This window comes from Ciconia boyciana, chromosome 1 (assembly GCF_034638445.1).
Source record: "Ciconia boyciana chromosome 1, ASM3463844v1, whole genome shotgun sequence".
In the NCBI taxonomy this organism is placed as follows: Eukaryota; Metazoa; Chordata; class Aves; order Ciconiiformes; family Ciconiidae; genus Ciconia; species Ciconia boyciana.
The window spans coordinates 196,400,402-196,415,575 of NC_132934.1; the positions used below are offsets into that span (position 1 = coordinate 196,400,402).

Sequence of the window (15,174 nt, forward strand, 5' to 3'; positions counted from 1 at the left end):
ATGCAGCTCCACACACAGCCAAACAGCACCTCGCTGCCCACGGAGCCTTTGAAAGCCCCAGACAGCATGCCCTAGGTAGGGATAAAGTTCTTGCTCATTGTTAATCTGATATTTCAACTTATTTCTTCTAGGCGAGGAGGTAAAAAACCCTCAGAAGGCCATTCCTATTGGCATTGTGGCATCTCTGCTCATCTGCTTTGTGGCGTATTTTGGCGTGTCAGCTGCCCTGACGCTCATGATGCCTTACTACCAGCTGGATACCAATAGCCCTTTGCCCAATGCCTTTAAATATGTGGGTTGGGATGGAGCCAATTACGCAGTGGCTGTTGGTTCCTTGTGTGCGCTTTCTACGAGGTGAGACACTGCTCTTCCTTTGTGCATCTCTCAAGGCAAACATGCATCTCCAGCTCCTTTAAAAAATGGTGCATGTCAGGGCTTTGCCTTCACTGTGTTCCCCTAGGTTAAGGGAACCAAGACCAGGGATGAAATTCAGAGCTATTGACTTCAAAAGGGCCAGGATTTCACCATGTGATAGATTTCAGAGATGCGCATGACCAGTATCACTTCAGAAACTCCTGTCTTGGCAGCAGACCCAGCAGGTGCATCTCTGGAATATAAATTGATTCAGTGACTAAGTCATGGAGGCAACTCCGCAGTGCAAGTATGGTTTGCCCACAAGACATCCTGGCCTGCTGGGTCGAGAGCAGACTTGTGTCAGGTAGTGCAGGAATGCATCTTCTGGAGCATATGGGGCTTACCATACCCAGGGCTGTCTGTCTGCAGGTCGCCTGCAGGACGGCATCTGGATGAGAGGCAGGGCAGGCTGGAGGCAAACTATGTCATGTTCTTCCGCACTCTAGAGACCTATTGTTTCACATCAACTTAGACATATTCAGTTAGGTGAGCAACTCAGAGGCTCATAGAAGTTACGGCTATTTTGCTATCTGAAAGTCAGGCTGTTTTCATGCCCTGTGACTAAGTTTAGGTATCCAAAATCTCAGAGCTGCACCTCAGTTGCCAGCTATCAGCAACACGAGTGTACGGAGGGAACCCTTGAAGGAGAAGCTGAAGTGAACAAAAGCCACCTGTTCTGTGTTTGTACTGCCATAAACTTGCTTTCATTTGCGTGCCTGTGCTCAGCAGGAGGTGATATAAGTAAATTATTTCCCCCTTCTGTGTCCTTAGCCTCCTTGGCTCCATGTTTCCCATGCCTCGAATAATTTATGCTATGGCAGAAGACGGACTTCTCTTTAAATTTTTGGCTAAAGTCAACGAGAAGAGAAAAACTCCAATAATTGCGACAGTGACATCAGGGGCCGTTGCAGGTAGGGTCCAAAGACTTACACAAATGTGTGGAAAGGAGACATAAGCTCATCCTAGGGGCAGATAAGTCCGCCTGACCCTAGCCCACTTATTAATTGGATGTATGGCACAGCATGACTTCCCAGAGCGTGCCCTGGGTTTCCAGGGCATACCCTGGAGAGGCTGGGTGAGCATGAATAGCTTGCTGTGTGCCTGTCCCTCTTTCTCAGAGCTCATTGCTGACATCCTGTCTCATGCCAAGAATTGCCTTCATCCGCTCCCTGGGTGCTCTGCCAGCCTTAAAAATAATTAACCCCCTGCAAGGTGGCAGCCAGCGGTGCCACAGCATCCTTGTGGCTGTTGGCCTGGCTTGGCTGAAGACGCTGCACCGCCTGTGGGTAGCAGCTCAGCAGAAGACAGCAGAGCAGCCGGAGACAGGCAGATGGCCCCTGCGGCACAGGCATTTGTTAATCAGTTAGTCACAGCTGGCAGCCATCCCATCCTCCCCTTCCCTCTCCTGTCCCCCAGGAATATGGGAATTAAACCTCCCAGACGGCAAGGGTGAGCAGCTTACCCTCTTCTCGCAGCCACCCCCTCCCTCGCGATGCCTGCAAAGAGGAGAGCCTTGCTGCTGCTTCTTTACCTTCTGCTGCAAATGCGGGATGAGCTGTTGGCGTGAGAAGATGCCGTGTTTGGTGGGGAGTTGGTGCTGAACTGCCGCCGTGGGCTCTGAGCTCCTGTGAAACAGCTCAGCTCCTGCTCCTGGGACCCATGGAGCCTCCTCACAGCTGCTTCTCTGGCACCTTCCTCTTCAGGGGGCCTCTTTTCCCCCCAGACTGGGGAAAAAAGAGCCAGATAAAGTAAAAAAACTGTGCTTTGCAGTCCCTTCAGGTCTCCTTAGAGTGGTCTGTAGCGCCTAGGACCAAAGCGCACATGAAGCTGCAGGGACAGCACTTGCCAGCTGAGCTTAAGGTTGGGTTGGTTGTTGGGCTCCAGGCAGCGCGTTGAGGACAGGCTGGGCCAGGCTCAGCTCTGAGATCCCTGCACTCTCATACGAATGGTGGCGTCACCTGAATGTCTGACTATGGCATCTGTCTTCCACTTACTTGCTTCTCCTTCTGAAGGCCTTTATACAAATGTCTGTACAACCAGAGGTTGCCTGGTGAGGGTGTGTAAGCAGAATAATCCCTAAGGGATGGCAGTCTATACCTTTTTCTGGAAATCCCCATAACGAGACATGCTAACTCAAGGTGCCCTCCTTGGTGCTTGGTCCCATTGCATGCACAAGCCTGCTTTCGCCCCAGCTGAGCTGAGACAGCGAAGCGAGGTGCTGCCCATCCTCTGTTCCCTCTAGCGACTTCCAGGAGATAATTGTGGCCTTAGGGGTGCTACAGCTGTGCCGGGGGACTTTGGCAATGAGGCTGTGGCTTAAACACCTGCTCATTGCTGGGAGTTGGGTGAACATACATACCCATATGAAACAAACAGGCTGGCATTTACTGTAGTAAATGGTTCCTCTGGTTCCAGCTAGTGAGGCTGTGCTGGGACAGCCTGCGAGGCTCAGGGTGTTCATGCACCAAGTCCTGCCTCTCCCTGTCTCAGGACAGCTCGAGCTCCGCACTGAGTGCTGAGCAACAGTCACATGTGTGCTGCATCGTCGTTAATGCTCCTGAGATGTGCATGTTATGCTGTGTTACTGATATTTCTTCCCTCTCTCACCTTCCTCTCCTCTTACAGCTATTATGGCCTTTCTCTTCGACTTGAAAGATCTTGTGGATCTCATGTCCATCGGGACCCTCCTGGCTTATTCCTTGGTGGCAGCCTGCGTGTTGGTACTGAGGTATGGATGTAAAAACAGCCTCTCTTGTACCACACAGACAGAAATCCACACAGCAATCAGACAGCCTCATAGTTTCCATAGACCCAGTAAAACCGTGAACATCTCCAGCTATAAACATGTGAAGAACTTGTTTCTTTAAGCTCATGGGGGATTGTGCTAGTTGGATCTGCAAGGGGGGTCCTCTGATCTTGGTTAACCCTTGGTCCATGCCACTCCTGCTGCGGTCAACCCTGAATGCCCTGGGAGATATGCCAACGTGTAGGGATGAGAGATGGGTGGTCCTGGATGCCTGCATCGTCATCACTCTTGTTCCCACTGGGGATACAGTTTCAGGTCATCTTACTTTTGAAAAGGGATTCAAGATAAAGTCTAGCAGCAGCAAAAAAGCTGAGCATGTGTTTGCAGGATCAGTGCCTTAGTGCATATCTTTTAGAAGTGCTGAGTTCCCATAGCTTCCCTAACCTAAGCTGAAAATTGAGCATCTTCATTGCTTGGCACCTCATGGACAGCACCACTCTACCCGTAAGGACTGTATTTTGAAGATCGTATTACTGAAAAATACCTTTGTGTTCAATGACTTATTCAAAGTCTGATGGAGGCTTTTTGCCTGCTCACAGCCAGTGCATTGAACTAAGAACTGTCTTGCAGCAAGTGAAGGGCCAGCGCTGTACTGTAATACCATTGCTCTGTGCCTGTGCTGTCCACCCTGCCCCTTGAAAATCCTTGATGATTTTCCTTGGCCTTCTTACTATTCCTCTGATTTCCCAGTCCCCTCTTCTCCATACAGCTGTAAATGGCTTCTTAATTTATTTTTGCAAGCTGCTGTACCCATTGTATGGCGTTTTCCCCATCGTAGGTTTGCAGAGCTGACAGCCTGTCTTGTAGCAGCCTGGGCAGTGATTTGGCTGCCCTGTTGGCTGCCTCATAAAGTAGCAGCTGAATTGTTTCCAAAGCTGTAAGGTCATGCCACTTGCTGTGGCTGGAGCCAAGGATTTCACTGCATTTCTCAATCTGCAGTGTTTCACAGATGCCCTCATTGCAAAGACATCCGCCCAGGAGCGATTTTAAGGTGTCTTACAAAATGGCCCTTTCCTTTAGTCAGCCTTGTGCCTGAGAGTCATGGGCAAAACCTTCTGTGAAAGAGAGCTGAGGCTGGAAGAGTGTTTTTTCTTTATGTCCATGTGGTTGTGCATCAGGGCCCTGTTGAATGAGGTGCTGTGCACACACGCAACAAAAAATTACCATTCTTTGTTCACCTCTTCCTTCCCTATGTGGCAGCAGACAAGCCAGCACAAGAGACTGCAATGGAGGAGGATGGGGCACTAGGAATGTTGCCGTGGGGTGTGATCAGCAGCTGCCGGGGTGCGATATCTGCTGAGCTGTTAGCTCAGCCACCTCCATGCCAAAATGCAAGAGCTGAACTGCCACAGATAACCTGACAGCCCAGTTATGACTGTCTGTCTGTCTCGCTGCCGCTTCCTTCTCTGGTCCTCACTGCTATCACCTGATCATGTTTCGGTGATGCAGACGTCACCAAAACATCTGGGTTTATGAAAGAGAGTTTTCAGCGTTTATGAAAGAGAGCACTGTCCAGTTTAGAACACTGACATTACAACCAAGCTGTAGGTGATATTAGCTGACCATATTTGCTCACGTTATGATGACGTTATTCCTCAGGTTTCCCCCTGAAACAGAAGGGTGTAGACGTTATGTGTGCCTGATCTGGGATGCAGCCATGGCTATCTGTGTGGCTTTTAAACAAACAGTACTCAGCACCAAACCGATATGTTCTTTGTTTCATTTCCCTTTTCCTAGGTATCAGCCAGAGCAGCCTAATTTGGCATACCAGATGGCTAGGACAACAGAGGAGACAGATAACAATGAGTCTGTGAGCACCAGTGAGTCACAGGCTGGATTTCTGCCAGAGGAAGAGGAGAAATGTTCCCTCAAAGCCATACTATGTCCCCCAAATTCAGACCCTTCCAAATTCTCTGGCTCAGTGGTGAACGTCTCAACCTTCATCATTGGTAAGCACTGGGCAGTGACCCAGCTGGTAGGTCCTTGTACTCACCAGGGTGGGAAAGCTTACCACCTGGCTGTAATTTTGATGAGCTCTTGTAACAGCCAAAATAACTGAAGATCTACAGATTACATTTATGACTTGAAAAGAAATTCACAGATGGGGAGGGAGGGTGTATATGGGGAAGGGCATATTTCTTACAGTTAGCTTTTTCATGTGTTGCTGTTTTGTTTGCTGAGCTTTCAGATTCTGCTTTGCCTGCTTGTGGTTTTGGGGTTTTTTTTTTTTTCCTGTTCCTAAAAAAAGAATCAGTAAGCTTTTGGTGTCTGTTCACAGGTTTCCTTATTGTGGGTAGCTGTATCCTGACTGCCCTTGAGCCAAGCATTCTGATAAAGGCTGTATGGATTATTGCTGCCATCCTTGTTCTTGTTGTCAGCTTCATTATATGGAAACAGCCTGAAAGCAAAACCAAGCTCTCCTTTAAGGTGAGTGTCCTGGGATGTGTAGCTAGAAAAGAGCTGTTTGGGAGGTGGTTGGAGGATGAAGTGTGTGTTGGCCTGTATCAGAAAGGGTGACTTGGCCAAATGGACATGCAGAGAATATAGGCATGATGTGTACTTTTCCATGCAGGGCTGCCAATAGACCTGGTGGTTTGAGCTCTCCAGCTAGCATGGCTGTAACCTCTCATAGTCTGCGCTTAGTGCATAAAGGGATGTCCTACCAGAGCCGAGCTCAGCCTCCAAGCGTGGTTTCCTCTTGAGGTCTAACCTCAAATGTCAGTGTAGGTACTTTGCTGCAGAATGCATGGCAGAAGCAGCATTGTGGCAAGCCTGCTGCCCAGCAGTGCCCTGTGGGCAGAAGCAGATTCGGCACAGAAAGAAGGACTGCAGGGGTTAGCTGAGAGGTTGGAGGAGGGAATCAGGAGGGGAAGCCACATGTGGTCAAGTCAAAGGCACAGTGGAGGACTTGGAAGGAAATGCGAATGGTGCTGGAGTCTAGGAGAAGCTGGGAGGGCAGAACCTGGTGCAGAGATGTCGCCAGAAGGGAAGGACAGGACAGTGCTTTTGAAAGCAGAAGGTTATAGGATATGGAAGAGACAGAGACCAGAGGAAAGGGGGATGGTTTTGAAGGGACACGTCAGGTTGTGGATACAGAAGGAGAGAGAGCCCAAGAAGCAAGCTTGTGTATGAGGATCAAAGGGGTTCTCGCTAAGAGGCTCTAAGAAAGTGCACTTCCATGTCCTACTTAGTTCCCATGGAGACTAAGGGATGACCATTCTCTCTTTAACAGCCTTAAGTATGAGGAACGTTGTCATTTTCCTTCCCTGTCCAAGCACACCATCGTTTCTATATTAAACAAACACTCGGATGTTTTTTTTTTCCCCAGTATAATCCTGCAAGTCATGTTTTATCATATTGTTTTGAGCCTATTTCCCCAATTTAGTAAATTAGTTTTGGATTCTAATCCCATCCTCCAAACTGCTCTCATTTTGACTGCTCTTCAATTACAGTTTTTCAGTAAATTCTTTGATTTTAATAATTTAATCCAACCAGAGTTGCCCAAGGTAGTGTTTGCAGCTCATCTTGGGGTTATGGTCCCAGAAGTGGAAACAGAAATGGCCAGGAGCAGAAAACTTAGGAACGGTTGTCTAGACTGTATTTTATGAACTTGCTTCTGAGGAGATCTCTTTGCCTTACACTCATGATATTTTACCTCCTTTTTTTCCCCTCAGCCACTACCCTGTCTGAGAAAAAAAAAAATTAGACCCGTCACTGCTAAGTCTGTAGTGGCTGTTTCTTATCTCCTTGTTGTCCTTTAGACGTTTACAACCTGACTGTCTAGTGATTTTTCTCCAGTCTCTCTGGGAATCCAAGGCTGACTGGTTTGTTCTCCAGTTGTTTTTCTGTATTTCTTTTTAATAGGTAATTTGTCTCCCTTCTGCAGTCTTTAGACCTTACTGGTCTACCAAGAGCTTTCAGAGATGCCTATTAATAGTTCAGAGATCACTTCTAAAATCTCTGGGTGCATAACTCACCCCCCTAGGGAAATCTCATTTGTCCCTACTGACTTGACAAAGCCTAATTTAGAAAAATATTCTTCTTCCATTTTCTAATTTGTGTGCCCATCCCCTTTCTCTAATGATGTGAACAGCTGCTCACCATAAATGTTTTTTTTTTGTGAAGCTTAAATCAAGACAGGCCTACAACATTTCAGCCTGTTTCTTTTTTGTAAATCTCCATTTTCCTTAGGAGTGAAGTTCACTTTCCTCTTGGTTTCAGCATATTCACAAACCTTTTTATTGTTATAATTTGTCCTTTCTGATTTTGTCTTTACATGCCTATGCTATTTCTTTACATTCTAATTTTTGCATTTTGGCTTTACTATCTCATTCTTCTTTCTATCTCAGATCATTAAGGCATTCTTGGTACAGCTGCACTCGCCTCTTACAATATTTCCTATTTTTCTCCTGCTCTGGGATAATTTGCTCTATATTGCTTAATTACCTTGGTACCTGCTGGATGAAGTTCTTCAGGTCCCTCCTCTGACATTCTCTTTACTTTCTTCTCCTGGTCTTCAGTAGGTGCCTCTCATGATGCAGTCCTTGGTTTTCCTCTTCCTCCTTCCCCCCACAAATATTTAGTATTGCTGCTAAAATTTACCTCTTGCCTCCTTCCAGACCACAAAACAAGGACAACCATTCTTAAAATAGGTGAACAGCGTTGTTCGCATCCCTCTCCCACAGTGGATTGATGTCCTCCATTTTGGTCTAACCTTACCTTTTCTCAGACCCGGCAGCTGAAGAGTTGGTAACAGCCATCACTTCCCGTTTACAAGGGATGCGATGTTCCTGCCTGCCCGTTGATCTGCCCTGTGGTTGTAATGTATCCCTATTTCTTTTTCAGGTACCTCTTTTGCCCCTTCTTCCTGTTGTGAGTATTTTTGTGAATGTTTACCTCATGATGCAGCTAGACCTAGGCACATGGATACGGTTTGCAGTCTGGATGCTCATAGGTGAGTTTGAGACAGTAAAAAATTCTGTGTTCAAAGTTACTAGATTTTGTTACCTATAAATTTATTGTAGCATTACAGGGAGGGATACTGCACTCTTATCATCCTTGGGCAACCTCGGTGACTTAACTGAAGCCATTTAGGCAGTGTGTCTCAAGCCTTGTTTTAAATTCAAGGGTCATGAAGCCTTTGCGAGGAGAAAACAACCCATGAACCATCTTACAGGTCTTGTTGCCAACACGAAACCATACAGTGGGTCCTGTTGGCTGGCCTTGAACTGCAGTCCAGGTGGTGGGGCTTGTGCTTCTGGAGCTGAAGGAGCTGAGCTCCATCCCAGGATGCTCCCAATGGAGCTGAATGAGAAGGCTGAATTGCCTGAAACGCCCAGGGAATTTGTTACAATGAAAACGATCAAGATTAGCATCAGTTGCAGATGCACTTTACTGGGATGGATGCTGTAGGCACACAAATGGAGAGAGAAAGCTTTCTGCAGAATGGATTGCAGTGAACTCACTGAAAAGCATAAGAGGTTTATTCTATAATCAGCCCCCCATTTGAGGCCTGGATAGAATGTCTTTTAAAGACTGATGCCTGTGTCAGTGGCTTTTTTCTAAGGAAGGTAGTGGCTGCCTACTAGAAGCTAGCCATCAGGACAGCTGGACTTACCCCTGGTGTAACCCATGTTGGGCGGTGTGAGTAGTGGTTTCTGTTTCCTTACAGAGCTAATGGTGCCCTCTCCCCTTGGCTTCCGCAGGCTTTATCATCTACTTTACCTATGGAATATGGCACAGCGTGGAAGCCACCTACACGGCCTCAGCAGATGTGGAGAGAAACCCAGATGCTGGTTCGGACAGCTGTAAATGACTGCATGTTTGGCTTACGGGCAACTGGGGAATGGCTGCAGTGAAGGAAGCTTTATGGTGGGGATCCTGAACCAGGTTACATCTGGTTAATCAGCAGTGCAGGATAAGGAAGCGTAATGCGGGACTCCCCAGCCCTGTTGCTGCAGCTTGCAGTTTGCTTAGTAGGACAGTTAAAAGGGATCACAAGGAAAAAAGCCACACCTCTGGTATACTCCCGGCGACACTGTCAGCTAATCTGGGGCTATGCGCTTCCCTTCTTCCCTCTCCTGTTTTTTTTTTTTCCAGTGTGTAGAAAGAAAACTGCTTCTGTGTGCCAGTTAACCTTAAATGCTGCTATGAAACCAGGCCTCATGAAGGTCTTTCTTTCAGTAGCCCCGGGAATTACCTCCCCACAGATATTCTACCTGATTATACATGGAGCAGATTTTGCAGTGCTACTGTCAGGCTTAGACCAGATCCGTCCGTCACCCGATGTGAGCTGTACCCCACGTGTACGCACAAAAAAAGGCTCTCGCCAAACACCAGCTTTCACCTGGTTAAGAAAGCACCCGCAAGACTTGCATTCTTCAAAGTATCAGGTCTCATAGTTTTTGTTGTATTTGAATTTCTTTTAACTACGTACTCACATGCTTTAAAGCGCACCGCTGCTGTGAAATGTTGGGAGGGTTTGTGGTCGCTGCTTGTCAGGTGAATGGTCATTTGCCAGCGCACAGGTAATGCCAGCAGATGTTTCTGCTGACTGTATGCTCAGCAGAGGGATTGCCAGGTTTAGCCCTAAAACTATTTGGTGCAAGTACTTGAATGGCTTGAAAAGAACATGTGTCTCCAAAGAGCCGTCCTACCTCTTCACCTCGGAAATCACAAGCGGTGTGGCTGCAGTGGTGGGGTGGCTAGCAGAAGTGAGCCCAGGTCTGACAAGCAGCAGGGCCCTATTTTCCTCTCCCCGCATCAGTTTTGTGTGCTGGCCGTGTGGTGTTAGCAAAGGATTTGGCCGTGAGACTTTGGTTTGGAGTCAGCATGTGGAGTGTGTTTCTGCCCTGGGAAAGGAAAGCACAGGAGGATCTTGAGGGGCTTGAAATTCATCTGTGAGCAGTGCCTGGTGTCTGTCCCCTGCCCAGGGGAGGGCTGTGGGGGTGTGCAGGGGCTCTTCGGTCCCAGCAGTCCCAGTAGAGCATGCAGCCCAGAAAACACTGCTCTAGGGTCTGGCTTGCTGAGAGGAGCTTTCCCTTTGGGGCTGGAGATCGTCTCCAGAGCCTGGCTGTTGTGAAAGGTGGGAAATTCGGAGTTGAGACCAGGTTCTGTGTTTGGTTGGCAATGCCTTGGTTTTTCCATAAGATGAACATTTTAAAAAATTCTCTCCAATAGCTTTCCCCAGCCAAATTCACTACCCTAAAAAAGGCTTGTTAAAGCATCAGGACGGTGGGCCATGCCCATGTATGCCACTGATTTAAATTCACGCTTCAGCTTGTACTGAAAAACAAATCATAGAATCATGGAATGGTTTGGGTTGAAAGGGACCTTTGAAGATCATCTAGTCCAGCCTCCCTGCCATGGGCAGGGACATCTTTCACTAGATCAGGTTGCTCAACGCCCCGTCCAACCTGACCTCAAACCCTTCCAGGGATGGAGCATCCCAAATAGATACTGCAGAAATCCCCTCTCCCGACCTGAGCGGATGCTTTCCTAGGTGTCCTCCACACTACTGCCTCTGAACACCGGACAATCTGTTTGTCAGCATGGCTGTCGTTGACAAAGGGATGGGCTCTTGTCCCCGTCGTTCAGTTGGAGAACTGAAGAACAGACCCCTGCATGACTTGACCCAGGGTCTCATTGGGCATCTGGTGCAGCAGAAAGGGGAACCAGACCATCTCGTGGATTACATGGCCTGACTGCGGACAGGTTTCCAAGAGAGACTTTGTAGCCTTTCTGCCCACTGAAGAGTTTTAATCTTGGCTTCCTTCTAGTACACTGGGAGGCTCTTCTTGCCAGGGTTGAAATTGGAGGGAGTGAAGGCAATGTGGTCATTGCTTCCCAGGTGCATTTCAGGGTGCATTTTGAGTGCAGTTCCCCCTGCCAAAATGAAGTCAGAGTCTGCTCCAGTTGCTGGGTCTTGACCATCTGCCAAGCCTTTGCTCCTTGTGCATATACAAAGTCTTACTCAAGCAGGGAGAGAAGAATATAGAAATTAAAAGCTACTAGGTTGAGGTCTATTTTCTTTAAACACAGGCGAGGTCGATATGCTCCACGGCCTCCCGAGAAGCACTGAAGATGTGGTGGGAGGGGAAGAAAATGAAAACTCAGAGGGGAGCAAAGTTTCCCGTTGTACCAAAAATGTAAGGATGTTTTTCCCTACCTTGGGTACCAGCTTCTGAGCAATTAAGATGTTCAGCAATGACCATTTGGGTGTGAATTCTGACTGGAAGTGTGTTTCCAAAGAAAATTATTTAAAAATATGCAGATTTCTTGCTGTATGTAATTTGTTTTTTTTTATAAATGTTAACTTATTTTTGTTGTCTACTTAGGGATCTGTTCTAGTATTTATATTCCATAACTTTGTTTCAGCTTTTGTGGCATATAATAGCAGCATGGAGAAGAAGGGAAAGTCCTGATGGGGGTCATTTTTCTTCAGTTGCCTTTTCTCTGAGAAGGTTCATAGGAAAACCTTTCTGTGTCCCCAGATTTGGTATTTAAATGTGCCATTACCTGTACCAGCCCCAGAGCCACCTGCTGCAAATTTGCTGGTGGAGGTGAGGATCCTTATCCCCATCTCCCACTCCTCCATCATGACTTCTCCAACCCATCAGTTCCCTGGAGGCAGGTTCTGCCGTCTCTCCTGCTGTTTGTTGCTACTCACCAGATACAAGGCGGTGGAGGGAGCCTGCAGCCTTGCGCAGCGCGTAGGTGTCTCCCTGGCTGTCTGCGTACCTGCTTCCCATGTGTCCAGCTGGGCCTGGGGACCTCCTGGCCTCCTCTTCGCCTGACTTGACCCGGGGAGTGGAGCAGTGAGGAGGTGATGATGAGTTTGACGCAGCTGCGTGCTCCTGCCCCATCCCCTCCTGGCTGCATCCACCCCTTGCTTCTACGTTGTGTAAGCTGAAAGGCACATTTGACTGCCTCTTTCTAGGACAACGTCAAGGACTTTGCTGAATGGGTGGGTTTTTTAATTATTTTATTTTTTTTACCATCTCCTCTGCCTCCCTGCTGATGTCTGCATGTAACATAGATTACCAGGTAAAAATAGATAGAAAGCCAGGTATCTCTGAAGACATGCAACTGCTGCTATAACCTTGCTGTTGTGGACGATATGCTTTCATTCATTTGAGCTTTTCTTTGTAAATAGTTCAGTCATCATTTTAGTATGAGAATATTTTGTACAGATGCAGAGCATTTTGCTGTATGAAGAGGTGGGAATGGAGAAGCGATACCTTTGCTCGGCACGAGAATAGGTCCTTTTCTGCCAAAGCCGAGAGGTGTAGTAAAAATGGCCTGCCTGATCTTTCAGGGCAGGCTCTGGCCCAAAGGACTGACCTTGTTTCAGCGTAGTCGGTTGCTCCGAGTCTGCTCGCTTGAGAGGAGCCCTCCGGGGAAGCTGTTGGAAGAGTCCTACCGACTGCTGGTGCACGGCAGGCAGAGGTGGGCAGCACCAAGGCTGCAGCTTGCAGTTATATAGCAAACCCGGATATGTAGCCAGCCAGCCTTTCTCAATGGAAAATTGCTGTCAAAACAGCTTTCCCCCCGCCAAAAAATGAATTGTTTTGTGCAAAAATTACGAGCTTTTTCTTATTTGCTTACAACTTTCATCCTTTGGTCACGGAAAATCGTTACCGGCTGGGTTTCGGCTTCATTTCACCCTTTTCCCATCCCTCTGGGTGGAGTTTGCCAGCGGTTCGGGCAGCGAGTGCCCGTGCTGGGTGTCGGGGAGCTCTGCAGCGTGAGGGGGTGCAGGGCTGCCCCCCAGCCCCGTCTGGGCACTGCGGGGGCCGGGGTGTGCTGCAGGCAAAGTGCTGCTCTTTCGGAGCTGTTTGTGCTTGGTCGCAGGAGGAGAGAGGGCTGCAGGGGACTGCGCTGGGAAAGCACTGCTGGTGCTGACGCCACACGTTGCTGTTTATTGACAGGGGTTTGGAAGGGTAAAGTTTTAGCTGGCAGCGCTTGCCATGGGCACTCTCACCCTTCATCCATCCCAGATGAAAACAAACTCCTATTCATAGTGTACAGAGGGTGCCCATCACTGCCTGCTGCCTCCATTCCTAGTAACTCAGAGACCAGAAAGCAGTATGATAGCATATTATGTTTATATTTTGTAAAATCTGCTTCTTTAGCGATTGAGGTTTATGTACTAATGAATTCCAGTAGGATTTTGTAAATTCCGCCCCCAGAAAGCCACGTACAAGTGGGCGTTGCTGTCATTTGTCCAAACGACTGAAGGGTGACATGCATGTCTGGCAGGCTGGAGGGGCTTGCTTTGAAGAGGAGGAGGAGGAGGAGTGGTGCTGGTTCTCATGCAGCAGGCTCCCCTGCAGTCCCTCCCCTGCATGTGTGCCTCTCAGCACCCTCCCTTTTCGAAGGAAGCCTCTTCCCTCCGGCAGAAAAAGCATCTCTCTTTCTAAACCCTTGGATAACCTTGCGACATCCGCTGGGCCTGACTTTACGGGGGGGTTCCGTTTCTTCCTTCCCCTTACCAAAAAATGGCAGTTTTTCAAGGCTAAATCTATATGTACACAGTGAACTGACACTCGCTGCCCTTGCAGCCCCCTCCCCTTTCCGCGGGGCCGTCAGCCTGATTTGGGATGCCGGCGTGCCTGCATCCCAAAAGCGAGCTGAAGGCAAAGCTGCCTCACTGGTGCCATCGGTTGCTCTGCCCGCTGCCACTCACCTCGTGACTTATCATTCATTTCCCACTCCAGCAGCGATGCCTCCCCCATAAACCCCCCCGGGCTGCCTTATACTCTACGTTATGGTTGCAGTTGGGGTCCCGTGGAGTTTCTGACTCCCAGCTGGAAACCAGATGATCCAGGAACGTCTCTGCTAGCAAGAGCCAGACCTCGATTTTTCTCAGGGTATTTGCTCCTGGCTCACACTCTGAGACGCGAGGTTCGTCTGAGACCTGGCAGGCTCCAGCCAGCGAGAGGCACCTCTCCCTCGACGCCACGCGGGGCGGTGGTTTCGGCAGAGTGACTCGTGGTTTCAAGACAGCAGTGGGAAGCAAAGGGTTCCCTTGCAGCACGCCGTGCCTTCCAGCTGTGCTGGGTGCAAGGAGCAGGAGGAGCCGCTGGCAGCCCAGAGGCGGTGTGCTAGCAAACCTAGTGCGAGTTTGGGTCATGCCAGTAAGGGATTTTGACTGACCGAAGCCATGGAATAGTCTATATTTTTATTTTTTAATTATTAAGCAAAATGTAAATACCTTTCTGTTGTCTGATGGTCTATTTTCCTAATGATTTCTCAGAATTTCTTACCGGCATGATAAATAGTTTTAATGCTTGTTCTGCAAACAAATCTATTTTTTATCTTTTTTATCTTTGTTTTGGTTTGATTTTTTTGGTTTTTTACCGTGTTCATGTAGCGATTAAAGCCTTAAGTTTTAAAATGTGAACTTTGCCCCCAGAGCACAGCGCAAGCAACACTTTTTATCCCGGCAACACTGTAAAAATACTTCTCCCCCGAACGATGCTTTTATGTGGTACAGCATTAAAACATTTTTTCTTGATATCCAAATAAATGATGCTTATTGTTTACCCTCATCTGCAAGCCTGCCTCTGTTTTCCAGCTTGTTCCAACGTCTGCTGGCTGTCCCAGTCTCTGCAGGAGAGCACTTGCTTTGGGAGCTGCTCGGGTTAACTCTGCCCCCGTCTTCTGGGTTTGCTGGGACCAGTGGGACAATACGTAATTTGGGGAATTTGCCATGGGCTGGGGTCTGTGCTCAGCACTGAGCAGCTTGTTGCTGCAGACATTGAGGTGAGTCTCTCCCTGTCTTGTAGTACCGGTTCAGGTATTAGGTGGGACTTAATGAACCTGCAAAATAGCCTAAAATTTACCCAGGTGGTGTAAGTTTTGCTTGCATTGCAAAATTTGGTTGTCTCAGGAAATGAGACTGTGTAATGAATGAGGAGTTCTGCTGGTGGGGTTTTCCAGGGTAGGGTCTG

The 15,174-nt window shown here is 48.2% G+C and overlaps 1 protein-coding gene across 1 annotated transcript in view; it reads left to right on the plus strand.

The window, feature by feature from the left end:
* The window catches only part of SLC7A1 (solute carrier family 7 member 1), a 49,066-nt gene extending 34,294 nt beyond the window's left edge, over positions 1 to 14,772 (plus strand). The window contains exons 6-12 of the mRNA XM_072850416.1: positions 132 to 354; positions 1,186 to 1,325; positions 3,040 to 3,142; positions 4,958 to 5,169; positions 5,499 to 5,647; positions 8,066 to 8,174; positions 8,926 to 14,772. Coding sequence (XP_072706517.1) covers positions 132 to 354; positions 1,186 to 1,325; positions 3,040 to 3,142; positions 4,958 to 5,169; positions 5,499 to 5,647; positions 8,066 to 8,174; positions 8,926 to 9,035 — 1,046 coding nt within the window. The 3' untranslated portion in view covers positions 9,036 to 14,772. The remainder of the gene's footprint in view (positions 1 to 131; positions 355 to 1,185; positions 1,326 to 3,039; positions 3,143 to 4,957; positions 5,170 to 5,498; positions 5,648 to 8,065; positions 8,175 to 8,925) is intronic.
* The last annotated feature ends 402 nt before the right edge of the window (positions 14,773 to 15,174 follow it).